At 33.4% G+C, this 16,299-nt stretch overlaps 1 protein-coding gene across 4 annotated transcripts in view; it reads left to right on the forward strand.

Moving 5' to 3' along the window:
- Positions 1 to 6,968: 6,968 nt before the first annotated feature.
- The window catches only part of LOC111513684 (uncharacterized), a 54,636-nt gene continuing 45,305 nt past the window's right edge, over positions 6,969 to 16,299 (forward strand). The window contains exons 1-4 of one of the 4 annotated variants that reach the window (XM_074178292.1): positions 7,052 to 7,187; positions 7,381 to 7,462; positions 7,524 to 7,689; positions 13,978 to 14,121. In XM_074178292.1, the coding sequence (XP_074034393.1) occupies positions 7,672 to 7,689; positions 13,978 to 14,121 (162 nt within the window). In that variant the 5' untranslated portion in view covers positions 7,052 to 7,187; positions 7,381 to 7,462; positions 7,524 to 7,671. Of the gene's footprint in view, positions 7,188 to 7,380; positions 7,690 to 13,977; positions 14,122 to 16,299 lie in introns of all 4 variants that reach the window. The other 3 variants (XM_074178290.1, XM_074178291.1, XM_074178293.1) reach the window with 3 other exon arrangements.

Raw genomic sequence — 16,299 nt, forward strand, 5'->3', positions numbered from 1 at the left:
TCCAATATAACAAAGATAGTTTAAAGGCAGAACTACTTCAGCTAACAAAATTACACACAGACAAATATAAAAAATTCGCAGTGGATGAAATGGCGTTAAGTCGTGGAATTACAGTTTTAAGGTTACCACCATACCACTGGGATTTAAACCCAATAGAATCAATCTGGGCGCAAGTAAAAGGATATGTGGCACGAGAAAACAGAACATTCAAATTAGTGGACGTGCAACATCACCTACAAGAAGCTATCGAACTGTTTCTGCAGAAGACTGGAAGAAATGCATGCAGCATGTTTTAAAAGAAGAGCAAAAATGTGAGACGTAGACAACCGTATTGAATTGAAAGCTTGAGAATAGTTATAAAGAGTTGACTTATCAATTGCTGCAACCCAATAGTGAAAAAAAGTTTTATATATATATATATATATATATATATATATATATATATATATATATATATATATATATATATATATATATATATATATAGAAACAGAAGTTAATATCGGACATAACACTCAAGAAAGTGGCAAACCATAGACACGTGTTTCGGGCAACCAAGTGTTGCCCATCCTTACACTTCGCTGCACCATACTGATGATGGGCCAAAAGCCCGAAACACGTGTCTATGGTTTGCCACTTTCTTGAGTGTTATGTCCGATATTAACTTCTGTTTCTATATCAAGACACTCAATAACTTTCATATTTGTATATATATATATATATATATATATATATATATATATATATATATATATATATATATTTATATATATTTATATATATATATATATATATATATATATATATATATATATATATATATATATATATATATATATTTATATATATTTATATATATATATATATATATATATATATATATATATATATATATATATATATATATATATATATATATTGTGTTTTTTATTAATATTGTTAATTTATTTGGTACCTACTATAATTACCACGATTATTACTCCGTTTTTATAAGGCCCACCTAATGACTACAACGATTAGGTAAATTACGATATTGCAAAGTTTTAATGAAATAAATAAAAAATGTGTATGAATATTTTAACTAATTGTACTAAGAGTTTTTCTTTCATTCTTAACCCTCTCAAAATTTAATAAGCACGCCCCCGAGTTGCTGTCAACTGGGCTTACTTCTACTCTCAATCATTATTGGTTTTAGTATAATGGACGAAAGGCCTCATACCTTCATGGGCAGGGCTGTCTTAGACTATGCTGGGGCCCTTGGGCACACAATAATTCGGGGCCCTTTTGGAATGTAAAGAGAGCGAACCGAACTATACATTTTTTTTCAATATGATCTGCGCTATTAATCAAATATATTATGATAATACAATATGTAATTAATTATATTAGTGTGTATGCTGCTGTTTTTTTATTGTGATTACGATAATAATTTCTTTCGAGATTTCTGTTGAGAAAAATCTATTAAATCCTCAAACTCAATTTTCTGAAGAATATCACTTTCTATGCTCATAATTCCCAATTATGGGAATGAATGTATTTATACGAAACTTCTCATTGCCTCTCAACTGGAAAGTCTTTCATGATCTTTCAAAAAAAAGTGAAGCGTGAGCTGCGAATTCTTTTTCCTTCAAATTTATCTTGATAATCAACATCTGGATTTTTTCTTTAGCAGCTGTTTCATACTGATCAAAATTATTGCATGCGTTATTGACTTAACTGATGAGAGATTCGTAAAGTTTTCTTACAACGTCCATAGTCATGGTGCTATTCTATAAACTTAGACTTATTTTATTCATAATTCCCAAAATGTCATTCCATATTTCTGTTAGAAGCGCAGTCTCCAATTTTTCCATTTTTGCTAGGCTTTGGGCTTCGATTCTAGTGTCTCCTGGTTGACTGATGTCACTTGCGATGGAGGACAATGCTTGAGAAATATTTAAATAACCATTTCGCAATGCATTAATAGCATTGGCATGTGCGGACCATCTGGTTTCCGAAAGAGACTTCAGGACTCTATTTACACCTAAATGCTCTGTCAATATTTTCCATCGTTGGTCGAAGCTGAGAAAAAATTGTACAATTTTTTTACAAATTGAAAGAATGCTACTGTTTCAGTAATACATTCAACAGCTTGAATACCCACTAAATTTAACGAATGTGCCGCACATGGAACGTAAAGTGCATATTCACATACTTCTTTTATTTACACCGGAGGACTTTCCAGACATATTTGATACATTATCATAGCTCTGCCCACAGCAAACTTTTATGAGGATATCAAGACTTTCAAAAAAGTTTAAAATGATATATGCTATATTTTGCGCATATTATGTCCGTCCCTAGGCAAAAATTACAAAAATATCTCAATTGGCTGTCCGTCTTTTACGTATCTAACGATGAAAGTGAGCTGATCAAGGTGGGACAGATGCGGCATAGAATCTACGCTAATAGAGTAGTATTTTGCTGATTTAATTTATTTGTCACTTGTTTTTAAAACTCGCTGTCCCATTAAATTAATAAATTCATTACAAATATTCGCAGATAAATATGATATACTTCCTTTTCCAAGATTTCGGTAGTTTTTTATGTGATCAGCAAGAAACGGATCAAATTCAATAATCAATTCTAAGCATCCCAAATAATTCCCATTATTTTACGAACCACATGTCTCATTATTACCACGAAAAGGAAGGCCTCTTGCTACAATTCTCCAAAGGACATTTTTCCAATAGCTAACTTCTGTATTATATTGGGACAACAACTCACTATCAATTCGTCCAGTAGATTTCATTCTTGTAACATAATTCATCATAGATTGCCTGTCTTAGAAACTGTTCTCATGCTCCATCAATAAGTTACTTATATGCTTCCAATCCTTGGAGAACTCAAATAATGTACAGCACCAATTGTGGTATTAAATAGACGGCAGCAGTAACAGTACACAGATTTCTTTGCGGAGGAATAAAGGAGTATCTAGTTTTTGTTTTACCACATGAATTTGGGAAACTTTGTAGCAGTTTCGGAGAAGTCACAATGTTAATTTTGGAAAAACTCTGGCCTTTTTCCTATCCAAATATTACGGACGTTTTCCGTTAAAATGTCACAGTAAGACCCAGGGTCATGAGATACAGATACACTATCCAAGTTTGCATTTATTAACTCACAATTGCTTAAAGTCGAGGGTTCAGCATTTGATTTGCGTTTGTCATTTTCGTCACACGTAATAACCTCCGTTTCCTGGTGATATTCAGAGGTATTATCTTGAGGTGATGATGATAAAGAATTCCCTAACTTATTTGTTTCTTCCACCGTAATAAACGAAGTAAGCTTAGGAAGTTTTTCCGTGATTTCTTTTTGAACTATTTTTTTTCTGTTTTGTGAACCACTTAAATATGTTTTTTTCGGCATTATGAAATAATTTTTGAATGTACAAATCAAAACTTCTAATAATATTACTCAAATTATATTAAACAAAATCAAACCACGTTACTTCTGTTCAACTGAAAGTACATCATCCAGGGATTTCCTCAACCATAGACAAGGTCGATATTTAATTATGGCGGCATGACTTTGGCATCGGAGTGGTTGGCATGGATGATCGCTAGATGGTGTGCTTAAAAAGGATGCGTTCAGAAATATTAATTATTATATTTTGTAAACTTTGAAATTCAAATAAAAAATCAAACAAACTTGAAAATAGACGTTAAGATTATAAACTTAAATGATAACTTATAATGGTGATCGAATCACAGAAATTATTCATATAAATGTATTGATTTAAATAAATCTGAAAATGATCGACGTTCGTGTAACGAGAAAAGTGTAATGCACCCGACCATAATATTTCGATATTAAATGTAAGAGAAATTGTCGGTTCTTCGGGGCCCTCTGAGGATGGGGCCCTGGGCACCGGGCTCCGAGTGCTCTTATGGTAAAGACGGTATTGTTATTCATGGGCCGCACTTTCATCTTATCATCTAGAGTTCCTGAAGAAGAGTCAATAAAGTCTCGAAAGCTTGAACAGAAAAAAGAGTTCTCATTTTTCTTGTCTCCGACTGCACACTCGTTCCAATCCCCGTGCTGTTTATATATATATATATATATATATATATATATATATATATATATATATATATATATATATATATATATGAAATGTGGCAAAATTGCAACAGACTATTATCAATCTATTGACTATTATCAATCAACAACATTAACATATTCCACATTTCATACCCCGTTTACCTCTGTTGAATAAGTTTGAAAATAAATGGAATGAACATTCCATAAATGGAATGAACAATAAATGGAATGATTTTTTCAGTTCTGAGGATGAAGCCAGATTTTGGCCCCTGAACACAGCATCCTAGTAATTCCATAATTACTTCTATAGGTAAATTCGTTCTGTCTTTCAGGTCTTCGTCTTCGGATAGCTTTCTCTATATGATTTGGAGTGTTTTTTCGACCGGAACGTTGGATGAAAATCAACTAGTCAGTTACGACGTGGAAAGCCTTTATACCAACGTTCTGGTCGAAGAAGCAATCCAAATCATACAGAGGAAGCTATCCGAAGACGAGGACCTGGAAGATAGAACGAATTTACATATAGAAGTAAATGGAATTACTTGGTAGCTGTGTACGAAACTGTTATTTCCAACAGAAGGACGAATTCTTTACACAAGATGAAGGACTGCCAATGGGATCGCCACTTTCACCAGTCATAGCCAACATATATATGGAGTGGTGTGAAACTCTGACCATTGAAGAAGCCCACAAGAAACCTCGAGTCTGGTTGAGATACGTTGATGACACCTTCATTATATGGAACCATGGGAATTTTGATCTAGACGCCTTCCTGAAACACATCAACAGCGTAAGACCTTCCATCATTTTCACAATGGAGAAGGAAGCCCACAACGAATTGCCCTTCTTAGACGTATTGGTGAAGAGGGCTGACACTAAGTGGGAAACATCTGTATACCGAAAACCCACTCACACGGGACAGTATCTGAACAACGAATCCAACCACCATCAATGGGCTGAAAGAGGAATAATCAAAACTCTATTAGACCGTGCTTTCGGACTTTGTAATACGACGGAAGGCCTCGAGAAGGAACTAGACATCATCAAAAATGATCTTCAACGAAATGGCAACTCCAAAGCGATGGTAGAACATACTTTGGCTAAAAGACAGCAGGAGCCTCGAAAGAAAAAGAAAAGCCGTCCCAACCAGTGCTTGCGCTTCCCTACAACAGAGGATTATTGGAAACTATACGGAGAATTGGATGCAAGTACAACATCAGAACCTGCTTCAGATCCGGAAGAAACACTATCCGTAGCAGCCTAAGGAAAACCATGTCACCAAACGAGAACTGTAATTCCAAGAATTGCATTTACCGGATAACTCGTGAGTGCGGAAAATCCTATATCGGTGAAACTAAGAGGCCATTGAATGTTCGCATTGCCGAACACAAGAAACACACACACACACACCGAGGGAAAACCAGCAAATCAGGAATAGCAGAGCACGTTTGGACCCATCAACATAACATCGAATGTTATGTTGATTATGTTCTAAACATTGGTTTAGAAGGAAATTCAAAGAAGCCGCATACATGTTATCCAACAATGTATTCATCCGAGCTAGCTTGGAGATACACCACATATGGTATTATTTATTTTTGTTCAATTTGTTCTCTTTTACTTGTATTTTATTTCACTATTATTTCATTTTGGGTTTTTTGCTTAATATAATTGTTTTTTTTCAGCCATTAATTTTTATTCTTCTTCTTTAATTTTTAATTCTTCTTTTTTTAATTTTCAATTCTTCTTTTTTTAGATATTTCAGGAATTTCAAATCATTTTATATAATATCAGACAATGGAAGTCCGAACTAGTGAAATTCAACTAACAAGAAACTAGCGTGTCATCGCAATAAAAGAATTTTTCGCTTTCATTGCAGAAAAAATACAGAAAAAAATTTTAAAAATTCAAATATCTTTTTCAATTCTACAAATGGAAGAAATTCAGGACAACTTAAAGAAAAAAATATTGAATCTAGGATTCAATATCTCACATAACGATTTAAACATTTAGAGAAACTTCCGAATGAACAAACAAAATTTGTAACAGAATCAATTCTTAATTAACATTCGAAAAAAGACAAACTATCAAATACAATAAAATTTTCAATGACATAAACAAGAAAAATGTCAATGAAATCAACAAACTTAAATGTAAATCAAACTCGGAATATACTAAATTCTATCTCAAGCTATCGAAAACTTGATAACTGAGATGATTTGATCTATTATGTTGATGGATATTTTGATCTATTAGAATGGGTACTCTTAGTAGGATGCAGTAGCAGATAATTCCCAGATTTTTTAGCTTGCACAAGTTTTGTGCGGGTTAACAGATAAACATATTGTTGAATCGACGTTCTCCACCAAAATAACAATAAATGACAAATGATGATATCATGTATCATTATGATACATTTTTCTGCTTGACAGTTGAAATTTACTACTTTTTACACATTGAAAATTCTACTGCATTTACAACAAAATGTCGTTGTGAATATGAACATTTGCGTTTCACTGCAGGAATGATTATAATTTCACTGTCCATGAAAAGGCACCGTTACGATATGCATTGATTATCAAATCAATGAAAGCACATAGTAATGTGTTTAGTTAATATGCGAGTCGATTGCTGTCTTCAGACGGTTGTTTTAGAACATTCGGTTATTCTCGTATCCATTAAAATAATCACTATACGGATTTTAAACCGTTCGATTCAAATGATGCTTTCCAAAATCAGTATAAAAGTTGTAATAAATAATTTAAGTCGTTCGTAAAAATTGTGGAGAGGCAACAGTTAGGGCAAACCAATTGTTCAATGTATTCAGGCCGACAACCGCCTAATGAAAAGGTAGCTTAAATTAGAATAAATGTTTAACTACAGGTTATGCAGCCATCAATACGAGCATAATGTTTACAACTGGGTAATTTAATATGAACATCTTTATGTGAATTTATTTTATTAAATTATTTCATAAACCAGGAAGTATGTCTCCTGTAAATTCCATTTGTCGATTATGTCTTCAAAAAGAAGAAACTATATCAAAGTTCAATATTTTCGATTTGGGATTGAGTGATTCATTGTACTGGATATTTGGTGTTGAAGTATGTATTTTCTTTTTTTATTTATATTTTTTTGTATGTACCTATCCTTGGCGATTTATTGTAATCGTTAAAACAATTGACATCCATAAATTTATCAAATGAACTTGATCTACCATTGTTTCACTTGTACTTAGGTGCCTGGATGGCTGCTGTGCTGTCTTAAGATATTGATTTTTTCTTTCTCTCCTTACAGTTTCATGTAGGTACTTCCCAAGAATAAATAACTGAAGGAAAAAGAGAACTAGTTCTCTGAACACTTTCAAAGAAAAAAAAAAGTAATATTATTGAAAACTTTCTAGGAAACGTGTACAAGTCATCTACAGGTGTTTCTTTCAGAATAAATAAGAAGATAGAGAGCCTTTTCAAGGGAAAAAAAAGTAAATTATATAGATGATATATTTGGTTTCGAATGTCCTTCCAATATCCTAGGAATTGCATCGAACTCAATCAAGAATTATATACATGTGATAGAGCTACTCAATAAATGGAAGATAAAAATAAAGTAAATTGATGGATGTAGCCGTTACAATGTGGTAGGAAATCATAATGAAGAAAAGAGAAAAGGAAACTTTCTATATTTTTTACCACTTTTATTTGTAACTAACGTTACTGCAGTTTCGTTCTATACGGACATTTTCAAGGTGTATTGTATAAGTTTGAAAATGTCCATATAGGACAAAACTGCAGTAACGTTAGTTACAAATACAAGTGGTAAAAAACATAGAAAGTTTCCTTTTCTCTTCTCTTCATTAAAAATAAAGTACTTCAGGAAAATAATCGCTTGCTTCTGGAAACTTGTGATGTTCTAACACCATTTTGCCAAAAAACATAGAAATCAATGAAAATAGTTCTGCCACTAACCTTCCTTTAAAATTGCAAGTGGCTCAGAACGCGATTCCAATAAGTTATAATGCATCTACAAATTGAGACACTTTTTTTATATAAAATATTATCAGGGCACTTTTATTGTCCCGAACTACCCAGTTTGTTCAATTTGAAGATGAAGCAACCTGAAACAAAAGATGATAAATCTGTCTTCATGGTAAACAAGCACATGACAAACTATGGACGCAAGAGTCCACTATCAAGAATTTTTAGAGGCCAACGAGTCGGGTCTCGATTTTTTTGACAACTCTTTGGAAGTATTCAAACATAAGGTTAAGAATTGTGTATTTACTATGTAGTTAATGAGATTATATATTAGTTTTAAGTTGGTCTTTACTGTGTAAGTTATTAATTATATACAATTGAATTACAACATTATAAAACAGGGGTATCTCGTTGATACTACTGAAGAAATAAATAAACAAATCGTGTTGTAACCTATGCTGAAAGAGTTCAACACAGACATTTAATACAATTATAAGGTCCCAAGACGTATCTAAGAAGCATATTGTGGATCCAGGAGTAATTAAAGCTGGAATAAATGAGGTGGTTGCTCAAAATAAAATGAGGAAAATACAAGAAATAACACTGAGCACTGAACAAAGAGCAAACAGTGAATGGAATCAGCAGAAATCTAGTGGAAGACCACGTTGTCATTTCGTTATGGGAGGAAACAATGAGATGGTGAACCAGACAGTACCGAAGACAATAGCACTTATTTATCAGGTTGAAACTTAATTCTAATCCTGATGAACTGAAAAAGTACTAAAACCGAAGTTTCCAGAAGTGGTTTGTGAAATTCATAACCTAGATACAGCGGAGAGAACTTTTGAGGACTACATGCAATATACTCATCACAATATATCCTTTAAATTCCAAGTAAGAGATAAAATAAGTTTTTTGAGAAACACCCTAAACACCCTAAAAAACCTCATTGTTTATCCATTGACTCAACTCTTTAATCTCTGTATAAAAAAAAGTTTATTTCTATCTTCTTTAAAAATTGCAAAAGCGATTCTTGTTTATAAAAAAAGGTTCAGTTCATGACAGAAATAACTATAGATCTATTTCCCTTCTACCGATATTTTCAAAAAACTACTAGAGTCGCTAATGAATCAAATTATGAACTATTTTGAGGTTAATGGTTTGTTTGTAGATGATCAATGTGGGTCCAATAGATCTACTGTAGCTGCCATTAATGAGTTACTAGACATTGTATTGAACGGCTGGGAGCAAAAACTCTATTTGACCTGTCTCAACTGACATATTGACTGAAAGTTTTACAACTTTCGTTCTGATAGTACAGCCTTTCTTAGCTCCTACTTAACAGAACGCTCTCAGTATGTTCTATATGATGGTGTCTCTTCTGATGGTATGCAGTGGCTTCGTGGAGTTCCTCAGAGCTCAGGCTAGTACAGCCTTTCTCAAGTCCTACCTAACAGAATGCTCTCAGTAAGTACTATATGATGGTGTCTTTTCAGATGGTATGCAGTGGCTTCGTGGAGTTCCACAGGGCTCACTTTTGGGGCCTCTACTCTTCTTGATCTACATGAATGACTTAAAAGTCAATGTAGCTGTCGCAAAACTCATACTATTGGCTGATGTCACCACTCATCTGCAATTTAAGAAATTGTGGCCTAGGGACAGAATCAGATAAAAGAATGGTTCTTAGTATACAAACTTTCTCTTAACCAAACCAAGACCGAAAATATCAACTTTTCTCTCAGATATCTGCATCCAGATCTGCCAAGAAGTGATGAGGTGAATCTTTTTGGAATAATTATCGATAAAGGTCTAACATGGGAAAGAAACATAACTATCGTCTAAGCTATCGAAAATTTCATATATGATAAGATCACTTGTTGAAACTGTATCTGGAGAAACTATGTCAGCTTATGGTTACTTTTATTCAAACATGACATGCTGTGCTGAGTTGGGGTCACTGTTCTCATTCGGAAAACACTTTTAGGTTACAAAAGGAGATACATCCGTATTATTATGAATCTCAAATGTCGCCATTGCGATAGATATGAGATTCCACTGAAATGAATCAGTTCTAAAGGGGTTTCAAGTGACACCGAAAGTTCAATTTCAAAGAAATTTTCAACAGTAAAATAATAATTGTCAATTTTCCTACATTTCATTGATCTTTCAGCTCCATTCGATCAATTTCGATATGTGAGTTCAATGATTAGTAGGAATCACACGTTAGTTAGGAATCACACGTTAAAAGGTAAGACCTCGTTAGTCCTTAGCTCGCACAAGTTTCTCAACTTCTGAGAGTTGTCGTTCGTATGGGGGCGGCAGCTGATTAACGGAAAAACAGATTTTGAAACAGATTTCATGTATCATTCAGAAAAATGGGCATTCTGTAGCATACTAGAAGCATTACACTTGCTTGACTAGCAATATAAATATAGTGATTATATACTTCCTTCAGAAATTACTCAGTTCAGTATTTCAGGTCATTTTTAAAAAGGTACCAAATTTATTCTGCACAATTATTTCAAATAATTCAAAATTTCACTTATATAAAAATTTGATGGGTCTATAAATTAGAAAAATGGTCAATATTTCTTCTACACATTATTGAATGCATGGTTCCACTTATTTGGCTTCAACATGAATTCGGTAATTGTTAATAATATTCCAAAGACTTTTTTCGTTTAGAATAAGAGACAAAATTTATTTTAAACATCATTTGTCATACAGTTTTCACGTTCGTTTTAAATATTTATTAAATTATTTATTCATCCAAACAGGCTGATTAGCCTAAAAACATGGATATAATATCAAGAAAATATAGTCTAATAATAATAAATAATATTTTGAATGATGTAACTAACTTTCCTTTATTTTCAGTATTTTAATATTAATATAAGTCACAATATAAGCGCTTTTGTGACAGCTCAAATCCTTTTTGTGACTTATATTAATATTAAAATAATATATAATAACAATACAGTGTATTCATAACGATAACTATCAATATACAAAAACCGCAGGGAGAAATCATTCAGAAATATTAATTGAATTTAATATTAATCTTCGAAAATTGTTTTGAGATGAAGTCCAGTCCAATGATGTTGAGACACCAATTCAATATGACCATTTCAAAAAGTGTTTGGCTTGATTCACAGTTGTAAATAACCAAAAAAAAAGAAACAAAATTCGTTGTACGATTCATTGAGGATAACAAAAATATCTAACAAGCTGCCTTGTTTGATCTGGAAAAGGTAAATACAACACTCTTTAGAAAAAGGTATTGTTCGACACATTCTTGATTGCATAGTTGTCTTTTTCAACATGGATATATAGAGTAAAAATCCACAAGTTCGGCTTGTGGCTGAAATTCTGAAAGTCGGTAAAATAAAACCCATACATAAAACAGGTTGAAACTCAGGTTGAAAATTTCAGGCCCATCACTGTTCCCAGTGTGTTTGCAAAAGTTTATGAAAAGTGTGTGGCACACATGGTAATTTCTTACCAAATCAATTTGGCTTTAGAAGAGGGCGGTCAACAACGCATGCCATAATAACATTTCTTAATGAACTATATAATAATCTAGATGAAGGAAAGAGAACCCTGGGTGTTTTCTTGGATCTTAGTAAGGCATTTGATTTGGTAAACCATAAAATCCTACTAGATAAATTAGAAAAGTATGGATTTAGGGGCATTCCATATAAATGGTTTGAAAGTTACCTGGGCAGTAGAACACAATATGTTGAGATAGACAAGTTTAAGTCTATTCACCGTAATTATACCATGGGAGTGCCACAAGGTTCTATTCTGGGACCATTGCTTTATATAATATATGTCAATGATTTTGCAGGTGATGTTGTAATGTATGCAGATGATACAACCTTACTGGTAAATGGACCAAACATCTCTGCTACAGTTGACTCTGCTCATATAGAAATATTGAAAGCACAGGATTGGTTCTCCAAAAATAAATTAGTTTGCAATGATAAAAAATCCTCTTTTGTAAGATTTAGTTATGCACCAAAAAGGTATGATCACAGTTTATTTTTAAAAGCATCAAATGGTTCGTTAAAACAAGTAACATCAGTTAAATTCTTGGGACTTAACCTCTCAGAAGATTGTAAGTGGAATCATCACATTCATGAAATGTGCAAAAAAATATCACCAATGTGCTATTGCCTGTATCAACTTAATAAAGTTGTGGACAAATCTGTATTACTTATATTTTATCATGCACATGTTCACTCTTTAATCTCATATAGCATATCAGCTTGGGGTTTATCTAGTGAAGCGCAAAGGGTGTTTATTTTACAAAAGAGAGCTGTCAGAAATATTCAAAGAGTAAGTAGACGCACGAGCTGTAAAGAACTATTCAAAATCCTAAAAATTTTAACCTCACCTTGCATTTATATTTACCAGATACTGATGTTTGTAAAATCAGACAGACAATTGTTTGCTCCATTGAATAGAAACAAATACAGTACAAGAAATTCAACTTTATTGGAAATACCAATTCACAGACTGGCCAGGACCGAATCAAGTTCTTTTTATATGGGTATCAAATTATTTAATAAATTGTCAACTCATGTTAGAGAAATGTCGCTGAGAGAATTCAAACAGTATGTGAAACAACTTTCGATTGACAAAGCCTATTACTCCGTTGATGAGTATTTGAAAGATCCTATGTAATGTATAATCGGTTAATGCCTTCATGGGTTGATTAGAATGCCAATACAATTACCAAATGTGGCTCAGTTCATAATTATATTTAATTTTGATGTACCTACGATTTCAATCATATAATCGACTGTTTCAATCAACGGGGTTTTCTATCTATATATTTAGATTTTATTTTATTTTATCTATCATATTTATTTTTTATTTTTATTATTGACTTGTTCTATGTCATCATGTTAAGATCGTTATGAACGAATAAATATTATTATTATTATTGTACTGTGTATTAATCCCACAACTTGGACAACTCGAACAGTATATCTATCTATCTATATCTATACTAATATAAATGTGAAAGTTTGTGTGTAGATGGATGTGTTTATGTATGTATGTTTGTGGCTCTTTCACGCCTAAACGACTGAACGGATTTATATGAAACTTTACATAAATACAGCTTGTACTTCAGAATAACATATATGCAACGATTTACAAAGGTTTTGTGTAGTTTTGGTCATAATATAACGATAAGTATTAAGTAAGTCGGAAAAATTCTTGCTCCCTGAGAGCTATCTTGGCGTCCGCTGCCTATACCTTTGGAGTTACATGCAGATAATGTACTTTAAGAGTGTTTATCTCAAATAGTTCTAAATGAAAGTCAGCGATAGCATATATCTATCTCTTATGTGGTAGCCACTATATGCAAAATACTGAGTCATAAATACAATTGAATTGGATACTTTTTTACAATGCACATTTTAGAATATCTGTCAAATTTTTATAAAAATGGATACAATTGTGTTTTAAGTATTTAATATAGATAAACTTTGTCTTTTACACTAAGTAATTTGGACGAATCGTTTAAAAGTTATCACGATAAGATTAAGTTGACGCAACGCAGTAAGCCATTACGCGTCGCGTCTACCGTAAGACGAAGGGGGACGATGCGCGGGAGTAGAGGGGCGGTCTAAGCAATGAAGCACCATCGCCAAGAATGGGTTTCAAATGAAGAAGAGCAAAATATAATTTTTATGAAACTTATTTTATTTCAAGTCAGTTATTTTTTTTGTCCTTTGAAATTAAAACCACTTTTTCAGTTTGCTTTGATATATGATCTGAACAGAAAATTCAGAGTCTTTTCCTTTTGTACTGGATGACAATAGTAGAATATTCCTCTTTAATTTTGTATACTACTTACATGTAATGAAAACACATTGACTTACTAGTAATTGTAATGTTTTTTTTTCAGATTGACGTTGGAGATTTTTTCTCAAAACTAATTTGTCACAAATGCCTGAATATCGTAAAATATGTACAGCGAGTGCAGAAGCAATTCCAGACTAATCAGTATATATTGAGGGAAAGAATATGTCCCAAGGATTATGATGTTGAGGTTAGTTCTTTCAACAAGCAAAATTGATAAAAACTGTGCTGGAGAAATATTCATATTTGCCTAAAGAAAACTACAGAGAGATAAAACGACTTTATGTATGGCTATCGATGGGTTCAAAATTTCAAAATGTTGCATTGGTGATCCAACCGAATACCATTGATGCGATTTCAGGAAGATTATAACAGTCCTTCCGGTACTATTGCATATAATTAGTTTTTGCTTGAAAAGTGACTGACATTTTCAGAGTACCAGCCCTCCAAAGTTCCGAACTTTTTGGCCTTCTTTTTGCACAATACAAACTATAGAATCTGTTTAAAAATCTGTTTCAAATCTGTTTTTCCGTTAACCAGCTGTCGCACCCCTACGAACGACAACCCTCAGAAGGCGAAACTTGTGCGAGCTGAGGATTAACGAGGCCTTACCTTTTAAAGTGTGATTCCCAACACGGGTGACAAGTGAATATCGATCGTTCAGCCTGGGGCTTGAACCACCGACCAACACGGCAGGCAACTCGAGTGAGTGAACAAAGCACCCACGTCGACTCGACCGGCTACCGACCGACCGAGAATCACAAGTATTCATTCACCACATCAACTTCATATCTTATTTCACTTCGTTTGATATTTCTTTTCAGTTCAATAATCAAAATTTTTTCTTTTTCTATAAAAAACTTTATTGAGTGACTGAGCTCAAATAAGTCGAATTTTCATTTTCCTCAAAAAATATTAATTTATTCATCAATTTCTATTTTGACCCCTTCAAAGTAGTGCCCCTCAGGTATAATACACTTGTGCCAGCATTATTTCGAAACGTCAAAACAGTAATGATATGCACTTTTTTGTATGTCCTTAAGATATCTCAGCGATGCGATTCGGTTTTTATTTCCTCGATCGTCGCAAAAACGCTGTCCTTTCATGGGTCTCTTCAATCTTGGGAACAGAAAAAAGTCGCAGGAGGGCAAGTCTGGTGAATACGGTGGCTGAGGCAGGTTGGTTGGATGGAAGAGCTGCTGGTTGGATGGAAGAGCAATATCTGTTTGAAAATCTGTTTTTCCGTTAATCAGCTGTCGCCCCCATACGAACGACAACTCTCAGAAGTTGAGAAACTTGTGCGAGCTAAGGACTAACGAGTTCTTACCTTTTAACTTGTGATATCTGTCTTAATTTATCATGTGCAGATGTTGAATTCTGCCATTTGTTAGGTTAGTTCTCTTGAACTGAGTAACCTTTCAATAAAAGCATTTATTATTATTATTATTATGGTGTTTTTGGCCAAATAATTACCAACAAGCAATGACGAGTGAGCAGGTGCAGTATCGTGATGCGAAAGCCATGAATTCTTTTCCACAATACCATTGAGACGTTTGTACTTTGGTTCCGATGTCATAACCATATACCTATGATTCGTCACCAGTTATGATACTTTTAAGCAAATCTGGATCGTCGTAGACGTCATTCAACAATTCCTAAGCGATGCTCATGCGACGGTTATTTTGGCGAAAGTTCAGCAGTTTTAGAATGAACTTCATTGTCACAAGCTTCATGCCTATAATTTTCGAAAAAATTGTGTAGCATAAGCCAACCGATATGCAGACATCCTCAGCAAATTTTTCTAATAGTGATTTGACGATTGTCCATAACAACTTTCTTCGCTTTATAAACATTCTCATTGGTTGTTGATGTGCTGGGGCGTCCAGGGCGACCGTCGTCATCCACATCTTCTCGATCTTCTGATCTGATCGATTTGTAAAAATTTTTCTGGCTCAGAGTACAATCACAGTATGCCACTGTTAAAATTTCAAGTGTTTTTTGAGCACTTTTAACTTTAATGCCTGTCACCAAGAAACTGAACAAATATACAGGCTGATTCACGGTGGATGGCACATTAGACGTTTCTGGTGAACCAGACAACGGATCACTTTGAAAATTTAATGGAGGGCATATTCGGACATTCTCTAGCCAACTAAAATATTTTCGATCATGCGGTGTTGCCGCTTCTATTAGAAAGCAGTAGCAACTTTGATTTTTCAAATGGAACACTCTGTATATAATATTATTTTTGGAATCTCCAACAATTGCCCGACAACTTTTCTTGATATTTCCCTATACCTATCTGTTACCGTTTTCGAAATAAAAATTAATTTCAATTTTTTTCTTCGAAAATCATGACTTCTAAAAA

The sequence above is a fragment of the Leptinotarsa decemlineata genome, unplaced genomic scaffold (assembly GCF_025532065.1).
Source record: "Leptinotarsa decemlineata unplaced genomic scaffold, Ldec_3_MD MMD2_tig00003736_RagTag_RagTag, whole genome shotgun sequence".
Lineage (NCBI taxonomy): Eukaryota > Metazoa > Arthropoda > Insecta > Coleoptera > Chrysomelidae > Leptinotarsa > Leptinotarsa decemlineata.